The sequence below is a fragment of the Meriones unguiculatus genome, chromosome 2, assembly GCF_030254825.1.
Source record: "Meriones unguiculatus strain TT.TT164.6M chromosome 2, Bangor_MerUng_6.1, whole genome shotgun sequence".
NCBI lineage: Eukaryota > Metazoa > Chordata > Mammalia > Rodentia > Muridae > Meriones > Meriones unguiculatus.
The window spans coordinates 187,748,412-187,760,917 of record NC_083350.1 but is presented as its reverse complement, the minus strand read 5'-3'; the positions used below and the strand labels follow the sequence as shown (position 1 = coordinate 187,760,917).

At 43.5% G+C, this 12,506-nt stretch overlaps 1 protein-coding gene across 7 annotated transcripts in view; it reads left to right on the top strand.

Moving 5' to 3' along the window:
• The window catches only part of Trim2 (tripartite motif containing 2), a 131,676-nt gene extending 123,347 nt beyond the window's left edge, over positions 1–8,329 (top strand). For all 7 annotated transcript variants that reach the window (XM_060378507.1, XM_060378501.1, XM_060378502.1 and 4 more), the window contains exons 11-12: positions 661–801; positions 3,778–8,329. In XM_060378507.1, the coding sequence (XP_060234490.1) occupies positions 661–801; positions 3,778–3,930 (294 nt within the window). In that variant the 3' untranslated portion in view covers positions 3,931–8,329. The remainder of the gene's footprint in view (positions 1–660; positions 802–3,777) is intronic.
• The last annotated feature ends 4,177 nt before the right edge of the window (positions 8,330–12,506 follow it).

Here is a 12,506-nt window from a genome sequence, read left to right as displayed (position 1 = left end):
CACTTGGAATAGCTTCTGTTGGTTCTAATTGTGAAAGCCCTAGAATTCAGAAACTCTTCATTTTAATTAAAATACCTTCTGAGAGAAATGAAATAGCCCCTGTTTATTCCTCACCTGTGGCCATTGTATGTTGACCCACATAAATGCCTATATCCTAAGTATGACTGTCAGCCCCTTTGTTCTAATTATGTTGCTATAATAAAAATGATAATAAAACATGATTTATTATCAGGTCCAACAAGAACCTGATCCAAATGGACTGACAAGTCATCCTATAGAGATATTTCTTGAAATTTTTTATCTATTTAGCAAATAAAGCTGCTTATTTGAAGGTAAAATAATATTTAGTGTTATTTAAAAATACATATTTTCAGCTCTATTCACAACATCTTATATTTTATATTATTTTGTAATTTATAAGAGATTATGTAAGTATTCAGCAACTGGTTGTAAATGACAGAAAAAAGAAGAGTAATTTGATAAATAATAAATGAGATTGCTTATGATTTGGAAGCCACAAGTGCCAAGAGTCTAGTCTTTAGATCACTTTCCTCAAGTCTCAGGTCCTGTCATGAGTAACATGCTCAGACAGCTATTTTCAAAACAAGATGGTTGGGTCAGCTATTTGTAAATAAAAGAGTTTTTCACTATTTCATACAGGTATTTAATCAGGAGGGAGAATTCATGTTGAAGTTCGGCTCAAATGGAGAGGGCAACGGGCAGTTCAATGCGCCAACAGGAGTGGCTGTGGACTCCAATGGAAACATCATTGTGGCCGACTGGGGCAACAGCAGGATCCAGGTGGGTGGGGCTGCGGTGCCGCCATGCGGCTGAGGCCTGCTCCAAGGGAAAAGTTGCCCAGCCCAGAACCTGGGACGTTCCTCCTTCTTGGTTAAGTCATAACACCATAGATAAGCTCACGTGAAGGACCAAAAACCCAAGAGAAAAGGTAAAGGGGGCATCATTAGCATAAAAATCTCTAATGCAAAGTTGTTATTTATCTATATCTATATCTATAAAAATCTATACATATATATATTTGGTTTGAATATTGTTCTCCTCAAACCCCTAAAAGGCTCATAGATAGGATTCAAGAGAGCCACTGGACAAAACTGTACTAGTTGGGTGTTTTACTAATCTCAGAGTAAAGACTTATTTTTCCTAGTTATGAACACAGGCAACAATCAGTAATTTTAATAAAACCTATGATTGTCACTAAAAAGAACCACACACACGTTTATGTCTCTTTACAGCTATTTCAGACACCCCTACCTTTGTTTTTGGTTCATTGCTGTCATGGTTTCTTTTCATTCAGTGTGGTAGTTAAGAAGCCAACATCCAAAGCCAGATGTGTTGATGATTGCCCATAACCCCAGCACACAGAGAAAGAGAAGAAGATAAGCAGTTCAGGTCATCTTCATCTATGGAGAGAGTTCAAACCATATACATAGGGCTATGCTACACATATAATCACGATATTATAATTTTGTATTTTTCTTTTGAGACATAGTCTATGTAGCAGGCCCAAGTTGATCATGAACTCCTTGTATAATCAAGAAAATAACTGAGAATATCAGTGTGATGCAACATGCTTTTATTTCTCACATATGCACACACATATATATGTAAATATATACATATGTATGAATACAGATGTATGTGTACACACATACATATATATGTATATATCTCTTACTTAATTACCCACTGACTTCTGTATTCAAAGAGACATTCTGGGATGAAGCAGCAGCTCACTTGGTAAGGGGTTGTGCAGTGTGTGCAAGACCCTGAGTTCAGTCCCTGGGACTGAGAGAGCTGGGCATAATGGCACAGACATGTAATCCCAGCACTTGGGAGGTAAAGACAGGCCAGCATCTTAGGGACATCCTTGACTACATAGTGAGTTTGGGGCTAGCCTGGACTACATGAGACCCTGTGTCAAAAGAGAGCATGACCCCTGAGGTCTCTATCAGTGGCCCCATTACGGTACGTAGGAGGGTCTGGTAACTTAGAGGCCCGGAGCTGGACAAGTTACAAAGGCCCACAGAGGCTGTTTATATCTTGTGGCTACTTACACTGTTTCTTGAAGCTCCACGCCAGCCAAACAAACGGTCCAAAGGAGCGAACCTGGGACCCTGTAAAGGAGGAAGTGTTATGAGCCTACATTTGTGGCTCTTACTTCATCACAGCAGAATCACGTGGACCATGAAAAGGCCATGGCCTATCCAGGAGGGCACACTGAACTATACAGACTTCCAATCTCAGTTTCGCCATTGCACTGCAACAGCCATAGTAATATAAGATCTGGCAGCCAACGAGTTCTGTGTCGGTGACTGCAGTCATAGAGGGACCAGGAGAGAGCATGACAAGTGTAAGTGGTGACAAGTATGTGTTAGGGTAACAATAGGGCAGGACAGATGGGTTGAATGTGTGTCACAAGCGAGTTATTGACTCCCGTGACTCGGGCGGATGAGGCATGCACGGTCATCTGTATGCTGAAGAGGCTGAGAGCCTGGTAACCTCTCAGTCCACCAGGCTGCTGCCACAGCAGCACCAGCCTCACAGTGAAGGCCTAGACGCTCAGCCCTGAGCAGCATGCTGATGATTACCAATATTTATTATTGATTCATCTTTTATTAAAAAGCGGCTATTCCTAAACCAGCTGTATACCCAAATTACCACTCAGAGACTAGGATTTATTTAATTAACCTAGAGCACAATGCTGGGTAATAGTTACTCCATCCTAAACCTCCAAGCCCTCATAGCTTCCTCCCATTCAGATTTCCCACATTATACTTGCTTTTTAGTCATCTCTTAGGTCTGGGTCATTTCTCCTGATGTTTCCTCATTCTCTGCTCTCAGCTCTCTTCTCAGATCTCTCCTCCCACTCCTTCTTTCTCCTTCCCTCTGTATCAGGATGTCCCACTCTCTTCTCTTCTCTGCTCAGCACTGTGGCTGGTTGTTTTTATTGGCAACACAGAGAACAAATGGTGGCATGTCTGCACAAATTTGAGACAGGTGATACTTAGAGTAATCACAGTGCAGTGTCCTGGTTGAAATCAGATTGTGGGGCAGAGAAATCAGCACTGAATGAACAAGTGTGGACTGAAAACATTCCGCAAGAACATTATACCAACAGCAATGCTTCTCAACCTTCATAGCGCTGTGGCCCGTTAATACAGTTCCTTGTGTTGTGGTGACCCCAAGCCATAAAAATTATTTTCATTGCTACTTCACAATGGTAATTTTGATACTGTTATGAATTGTAATGTAAATATTTTTAGAGATAGAGGTTTGCCCAAGGGATTGTTCTATCTCTAAAAATAGGGCAGTTGAGAACCACTGTGCTCTTAGATCATGAGAGAACCCCAGGTCTTCCTCAGCCTGTGTTGGAAGGCCAAAGCAGCTGGATTCCAGTGTCAGCAAAGGATGATAGCAGTGGCTGCAGCAGCCACCGCCAGGCAGATGCACTTACCAGTCAGGACTGAAGATGGTGGGGCCAAAAGCAGCAGCTTTTTTCTCAGCCCTCCGTATGCCTGGACACAAGGATGTGCTGCCCCCACCCCAGGGAGTCTTTTCAGGAAGTACACTTATGGATGTTCTCAGATGCTCCCAGAATTGTTCCTAGACCCATCCACGTCAATGCCCAAGATCAGCCGTCAGATACTGTGTGTATGCGCAGCCTGAGCAGACTCAGAATGTTCCCTCAAAGCATTTTCAAAAATCCATCTTCAGCCTATGTAACATCTCTGATGTTCTTGTTTTTTATTCATGCAGGTTTTTGACGGGAGTGGATCATTTTTGTCCTATATCAACACATCTGCTGACCCGCTCTATGGCCCTCAAGGCCTGGCCCTAACCTCAGATGGCCACGTTGTGGTTGCAGACTCCGGAAACCACTGCTTCAAGGTCTATCGGTACTTACAGTAACAGCGGACAGCCCTGTATTGAGGTCTTGCACTAGAAACTGGAATGGAGTTCTCGATGTGGGACCAGATCACAACAGGACTTTTCAAACTAGGAAGAATCTTTGGTGAACTTTCCAAGGTTATTTCTGAATGTAACAATTTCCTTAAAAACTGCTTATTCAATTTCCATAATTCACTTTTAGGATTTAAAAAGAATCTCTTCTACTGGATCTATACAAACTGCAAAGTTTTACACCTGTGAACTATGGCTCATAGGACAGGGATTACATAGTTAAACTAATTTTGCAAATCAGACATTAAAAAGAATTAGCAAATCTGTTGACCAGTGAATGAATGGTAAGCCTTTGCATAGCGCTTCCAAGAACAAAACTTGTAGGTACCTGTTTTATCTAACTTCAATCACAAGACCCAAGGGCCCTTCTAACCTCACTTTTATAGTAGGTGTTATTACTCTGGTGACATTTTTTTGGTTATCAACAACCACATATAAATTACTTTAGAAAAATCCAAGGCTGTCCTGGAAGGCCCTCCCAGCTCTCACTCAGGGCCCTCTTGAGTTGAGCCCATCAGAATCAATGCAAATTTCCCAACCTTTCTGGGTTCAATCAAAGATTATTTTCCGTGTGTTCTCTTCACCTTTCTCGTTTCTGCTCACCTCACATCAGAAAATGAAATATAATTTCAGGAAAACCTGAAATTCCCGATGCTCTGGAAGGCATATAGCAAAAGCAACGGAACCTTCTGGTGTCAATTTCCGGTCAGCACACTGGGATGTAACCAAGAGAAGTCATGTTCATGTGCCCTGTGTTCATACGTCTTCTGCCACATCATGAAAGCGAAAGCTTTACCTCCTGAAACATGTCAGCACGTGTAGTCGGACACCAGTGTCCTGGGACAGAGAGCCTTAAGCAGCCCTTTGGAAAATGGACGGTGTCAGCCAAAGGCATGTGATTGATTAATGATCTCCCTTAGCGAGCAAGTGTTACCAAAGTTCTGTTGCGCATTACAGGTAAGGGCATGCTGTGGTTACTTATCATTGTCTAATGAATAGAAGAGGCATTAAGGAACAAGTATACATGGTTAGGGTAAGATAGAATGTATTATACATATACATATATATATAGCTGAACCCTTGGTGTGTGAAAGCAGGCAGCGCTCCGAAGGACAGAAGCCTTGTCCAGCCACCCTTCCCACATTTCCTTGCTGCTGCAGTCTGAAGCCGTCCTTGTGGAGGGAGCCTGACAGCAGGTTTGAGTGTTTCCGTTTTCTGGCACGTGGTGGTACCTGACTTCCAGTCAGCAAATGGTCTTCTTTGTTTTCAAGAAAAAAAGGAAGGAAAGAAGAAAGAGAAAGAGAAAGAGAAAGAAAGAAAGAAAGAAAGAAAGAAAGAAAGAAAGAAAGAAAGAAAGAAGGAAAAAGGCATCACTTAAAAATTGAGTTTGAATTACCTTTCATTTAAGTATAAATGCATTTTGAGAAACATTCCTGTCATGGATACTGTAAAATAAGATATGATCTCCTTCCTCTGTTTGATTTTCTACCCAGTCCTACCAAATAGGAAAGCTGTGTTTGGCATGTTTGATAATGAATATGGGATGTCGTTCATTGAAGCACCTTAGACATACACTGTAAAAACACTTCCCTTAGCTATATATAATGACATTTATGGCTTATTATCTTAAAATTCAAATGTTCTCGATATAAGACTTTTAAAAAATTTAGAAGGAAAATCTCGCTACTCCCAAAAGTCTATTTAATTTATTATATCCAAATCAACACCTGGGCAGAAAAACTTTATTTTCAGGAGATTTACATTAGGGTTTAGCTTATTATTATTATTTTAGTTCTGTGGGGTTTTAAAATATTCAAGCCTGTTTGTGATAGATATAAAATCCAATACCAGTTTTAGAGTGATGAAGTAAGACTACTTCTGAAATACCACGAAATAAGTCTTTGACTTTCTCTTTTAATTTTTTTCTTGGTGCTGGGGATGGAACCCATGGCCCCAGACGTGCTCAGCAAGAGCTCTATAGCTGGGCAGTGCCTGCAGCCCAAGCCTTCAGTCTGAAGGTCAGTGTTCATTCCTACAGACTTCCTGCCAGGAGCCAGGGGCACATCCAGGCACTGGGACCACAGGGACTCACAGAAGAGAGAGGCGTCTCTGTCCTCTTACAGTTTATGTTCCGGCAAAGACATTTTGTTGTGCTGTTAATTAACAGTCTGTCTGTAGAACTGTTTCTGGGCTATTTAAAAGAAAGCTTTTTTTAAAACGAGTAAATTAATTTTAGTTAATTTTCACAAGCAGAAAACAAGTTTTTTAAGAGTCTGCCACAGGCTATTTTGTTTGTTTGTTTGTTGTTTTTGTTTGTTTGTGGTGCTGGGGATGGTATAATCCTGGTTCAGGCACACTAGGCTTATGTGCTACAGCTGAGCTGTGCCTCCAGGTTACAACTATTAGTTTAAAAATGATTTACTGAATGAGTTTTTTTGTACAACATTGAGATATTTGTGGACTGAGAAATTAGTTCATAAACCAGTCAGCCTCAGGCTGATAGCTCAATTGGAAATAATACAAATTGAGTTGTTGTTTTTTTGAAACACACAAATATTGGTACAAACTGGAATGAGAGAATACTTTAATTTAGGCCTGTCCCACCATTGCTACTGGAACACCTGCCGTCAGCGCTCCAGGAAACACTCCTTGGGCACTTGTACACTTGGGCACGTGTGTGCACTTACTGTTTTCCATTGTGGTAAGCATATTTTAAGGGGAAAGTGCTGCTGCTAAGAGACAAATAGACAAGATCTAAATGAAATCTTGTCTTATTTGCTCACAATGCTTTCTGGTAAACTAAGATGGATTATTAAAATAAGGGGTTTTATTGTTCTAGGCTATTGTTACTGCTTAATTTATCTTTGTCAAGTGTTTAGAACCTATCGCACACTCATGATATGTAGCGCTGAGAAAGGAAGCATTCAGATTTCCCGTGGGCACTAGGATGAAACAGTTAAGTTCTAAAGGTTAATGGCAGTGTGTCTTCTCCTGCTGGACACGCATGGGTGGTAGGGAGCCACGTGACCATCCAGAGACACACGACTAGAAAGCCTCTCTGACAGTTTGCCAGTTTGTAACGGATGTATAAGATTTTGATGAGACTTTAGTTTCTGTAACCGGACGAGCCCCCAAGTTTCCTAAAATGGATGATGTGAGGCATTAAGTCTCTCTGGTCCATGCAGAGGCTGCACAGCTGCTCCCATTCCTGCACAGGGCACATCTGTCCTCACAGGGAATGCACTGGAACCGAGGCGCATTCCCAGGGACGCAGAGCCGGGTTAGCATAACCGAGGTGGTAATGCCTCCCGAGGAGGCTGGAGCCAGCCACCAGCATCAGGCCACCAGCAGTCGCTTCCGCTGGGAAGATGCTCTGTACACACTTACACGCTAGGGCACCCGCTCTCCACCAGCTTCGGAATGCTTTAAAAAAGACCTTTTCCAGTAGGATAACATGAAGCTGCCTGATGCAAACCTTATCTAATTTCCCTTAAAATCGAAAGTCCTAATACTGTTACTTTATGTAAATGTTGCAGGGTTTTAAAATCTACAGTTATTTTACTATTTTTGATAACTAGGAATCTAGTCTTGCCATAAAGGTAACTAAGTGCCCATTAAACATTTGTTTGGTAAAAAAAAAAAAAAATGATTTTTTGGTTTTGCTTTAAATGACAGTAAGCTACAAATCGCGATGCTAATCTTCAAAAACACTTTCTAATGACGAGCTGTGTGGTAGTGATTGTGTGGTCTGTTTGTGGAGAGTGTATGGATGCTATGCATTGGTATTCTAGAAGAGATTAACAATCAGCTATGTTGTTCCAATGAATGTACAGCACTTCCACTGACTTTTAAAGCAACACAGCCTTAACCTCAATGCTTTTGCTTTTCAACATGGGGTGTTGTGTTCTCAGCAAAGGGTCCTCTGCTAACGTCTCTCTGCCATTCCCAAGTGTGCAGCCTCCTGAGCCTGCCTGAGTATGAGGGCCATCCATTCCCTTGTTGTTTCTTTGAAGATTTTGTACATTCCACCTCAACAGATCTGTTTCATACATTTTGCGTGTAGAACGCAGCTGGTCTTGTGCCATCGATAACGATTTCGCCTTCTCATATGTTCTTTCATGAATTGAAATGCTGACTGCCTATTTATAGAAGAATGGACGCTGTGCATCGACCTGTTTGTATGTTCGTAGCTACATACGTACCACAGTATTTTGGATGCTTTAGTCTATAATAAAACTTTAAATTAATTCTGTCTTGAAACACAGGAGAAACAAGATTTCATGTGTATATCGTTACCATGCACAAAAATCTCAAATCATTATAATAAAGCTTGTTTTCTCCATCTGCAGACTGAATGTTTATTTAACGGATTGTTCCCTGAGTGAAGGGGAGTGGGGGTTGTTCTAGAACATGTAGACTATTGCAACACCTTGGCCAACCTGTTTGGACTAAAGAGGAAAAGCTGAGTACTGTTTTTATTGGTTGTGTTGCTGACCCCTTGGCAGCATCCAGGATATATCTGGAACAGGAGCTGGGGGAAATCTGACACTGGGCAGTCTGTTTACTTAGAATGCTCAAGGATTTCAAGACCAGATGGCCTTCTGCTGGTCATGGTGGACACTGCTGTGGGCAGAGGCTCAAGAGGACCTCGCTACACCGCTACTTCTCAGATGGAGAATATATTGACAGAGTTCATCACAGTAAAAATGTCTATTTTTCTGCACTGTATCAAACCATTGGATATGTGCTCAAGCCATGGAGCAGTCTCTGGGGGCCAGGGAGCTTAATGGTAAGAAAATGTGACTAATCTTCTCAAAGAAGCCTGATACCACAATCCTCAAATTTAGAGACTACGTCTCAAACAATGTCTGATGTCCAAGCTGTCATGTTCAAATGTTTTCTCTTTTAGAACAGGCTGGAACTCTGAAAGAAGTGGTCAGAGTTAGCCTTACAAGGGGAGATAAACCAATAGAAATTAGAATAAAATCCCAAATTGGCATCCCTGGCTACCAACTGTGTAATAACTCTATTTTATTAATTCCCATCTTGCTTCTTCACTTTTTAAAAAAGATATATATATATATATATATATTTGTTTAACTGTATTTTATGTACATCAGTGTGAAGGTGTCAGATCCCTTGGAAAGGGCATTACATACCGTTGTGAGCTGCCATGTGGGTGCTGGGAATTTGAACCGGGGTCCTTTGGAAGAACAGACAGTGCTCTTAACCACTGAGCCATCTCTCCAGCCCCAGGTTCTTCACTTCTTTATTCTTGTTTTGGTTATTTTGAGGCAAGGTCTTACTTTGTTGCTGTGGCTGGCCTGGAATTGACCACGTAGATCAGGCTGGCCATGAGCTTGTACCAGGCCTCCCACGGGTTACTTTCCCTCTTCTCCGGACAGGTACCATTGCCATCATGGGCTCTTTAGCGTCTATCAGACTGAGAGAGGAGCGCCTCTCATCATCTGGCTCCTCATTCTGTTCACCCGGAACACACCCCACACGCAGCCAGCTGCACCCCTTTCCGGAGCAGCAGGGGTTAGTTAAAGCAGGAGCGAGGAGACGGTGGGGCAGGCGGGCATTCAGCCTTGGGCCATCCTGCTCTCCTCATGTCTTCAATAGCAGACGCGTCCAAGGTATGCTGCAGTTTCTCCTAAGTGGAAGGGCTGTGAAGATCAACAAGGAAACCTGTGTCTCCCAGGAGCTGACAGTCCAACCAATGAAAAGACGTGTATGCAGCAGAATTCGGGGTGCTGCTACACTTACACACTAGCAAGTATACCACGACCAGCAATGCCAGGTACTGTTCTGGCTGCTAGAGGGTAGCAAAAGCCCTGAGTTCACCCCAGCATCTAAAACAACCACCACCACTGCCACAGCAATGCCTTGAGATAAATGTAGTGTCAGCTACATGATTTATGGCCTGGTGTAAAATGAAATTGCAGGGCCCCTTGTCCATGGAAAGGGGTCTGGAGAGACAGACAGTGTCATAGCTGTAAAGAGACACCATGACCACGGCAACTCTTGTAAAGGAAAACATTTAATTGAGGCTGGCTTATGGTTCAGAGGCATAATTCATTCTCATCATGGCAGCGTGCAGGCAGACATGGTGCTGGAGAAGGAGCTGAGAGTTCTCCATCTTGATCCCCAGGCAGCAGAGGGAGACTGTGTGTCACTCAGGGCGCAGCTTGAGCATATATGAGATCTCACAGTACATCTCCATAGTGACACACTTCCTCCAAGGCCATACCTACTCCAAAAGGCCACACCTCCTAATAGCACCACTCCCTGCAGGCCAGGCATTCAAATAGGAGTCTACAGGCTTACTTCCTATTCAAACCTCCACAGGCAGCTTAGCAAAGGGCTAGCTTCTCCGGTGTGAAAGCCGCTGTTCTATCTGCAGAGCCTACCTGAAACCCTGGGCATGGTGGTGTGTTTTTATAATCCTAGGGCGGGGGAGGCAGAGACAAGCAGACCGTGGGGCTTGCTGCCTGGCCATCCTTGCCTACTTGTCTGGGTGCGAGAAGCTAGAGCGATGGCAGAAGCCTAGCAGACACTAGTGTCACTGGGACTGCAGTCCCCAGGTCACTGTCCAGTCATGATCCTCAAGCTTGGCAGCATCCTCCCAGCACAGCAGCTACCGGTTGTGGGTCATCATTGCTGGGTAACATCCAGGGATCCCGGGACAGCAGGTACACAAGGGTAAGTCTGCGGACATGCTACCCATCACAGAATAACTGGGAAAGAGAGCAGCCCTATCATGCAGGGGTCAAGAGCACCACTGAGAATGGAAGGAGATGTCACCCAGTCTGATTGGGGACTGTCTGGCCAGACTCTAGCCTCCTAGTTAAGTCAGAAGACCCCTGTCTGATGAGATGGTGCCTCTCATCTCTTATGCAGATGAAAGCTTTTGTTTTCAAATTATCTAACTGTCCATCTTTTTCCTTCCATGGCACACCAGACTCAAAACTTATAGTCAAAAAGTTGGGGAAAGATTTTGTAGTTCGTTCATAAGAATTTGTATTTTAAGTGGTCAGGAATGTCTCGGGTTCCTTTCAAGTATGGACTTAAAAGGTATTCGTGAAGTGGTGATAAAGCAAACTGCCTTCTAGAGACAAGGCCCCTGATTTCCTTCTCTGAGGAGCACTTGCACTCACACTTGTCTTTCCACAAGCCTACATGACTTTGGGACTACCGCAGCTAATTTTACTTCTTGGCTGGCCTGTTCACCATGCAGCTTAACTTCTACTTAACTGACTTTCTGCTCAAGTAGTTGATGTCACACTTTGATGTCAGTCTTTTAAAATGCATAAATTGTGTATAGAAGAGCAACCTACCAATCCCAACAAACACCTGGAAAGCTTTCACTAAAACTGTTCAGATTTCAGTTCTACCGTAAGTTGATCAAAAGGAAAATGACTAAAAGTGCTTGCCTCTTTGTATAGCTGTTACTTTATCTAATGAAGCCTATTTTCCACTAAAACAAAATAATAACAACAATAATAACAGCATAGGATGGGAGAGTACTTGCTGTCTTAAAACCCTGTCCTGGAACCCCAGTATTGAATAGAAAACTCAGAGGAACAATTGCAATACATAGCAAACTAAGGGCTTTAGAAAAGTGTTAATGAAGTCTCTGTGCTGGAGCTTCATGCCACGTGACAGGGACACCTCTGCCATATGCCTGTTGTCATGGTGTGAGTATGGCAAGCCGGCTTGGATGATACATACTCACTTTATGCTACCCTCCTCCCATCATTGCTCTCCACTGTACGAGCTGCGGACATTTTTGCTAATCGCCTTTATCCCATCTTGTGAAATAAATTAAGGTTTTAGTGAAACTGTGAGAGGGAGATTCACCAGTAGTTGCAAGAAATAATTTAGAAAGCCCCCACTTCCTCCTTACACCGTTCTTACAATCAGTGGAACCAGAATATTTAGATTCAGTCACAATTCATTCACACCTGCCCTTGCACCACTCTGTAAGAGCTCCCTTTAAGGCGAGGCGTGGTGGAGCACGCCTTTGATCCCAGAGCTGAAGGGGTGGAGGGTCTCTGCGTTCAAGGCCAGCCTGGTCTACAAAGCGAGTTCCAGGGCACCAGGGCTACACAGAGAAATCCTGTCTCGAAAAGTCAAAATAAATAAATAAACAACCAAAAAACCAAACCAAAACAACCCTCCCCCAAAGCCAAACCAAACCAAACAACTCCTCCATCAAAAACCCAAAAAACACACCCTTAAAAGCGAATTCTCAAAGTTGCCTTTTAAAAAGAAAAACAAAAGCGGCTTTGAACACGTCAGCACCCAGCAACTAGGCAAGCCGGGAGGCATGGGACAGGCCTGCCCCGCGCCAGCTCCTGCCTCCGCGCTCCCACGCGGCCTCCAGGCTCCCAGATTCAGGCCGGCGCTGGTGGTCCGGCCGGCCCCGCCCATATTCGGCCCCTCCCAGGCCCCGCCCACCGCCGTAGCCCCTCCCTCCCCCACTGACCCCGCCCATCAGTCGTGGTCCGGCTCCCTTAGCC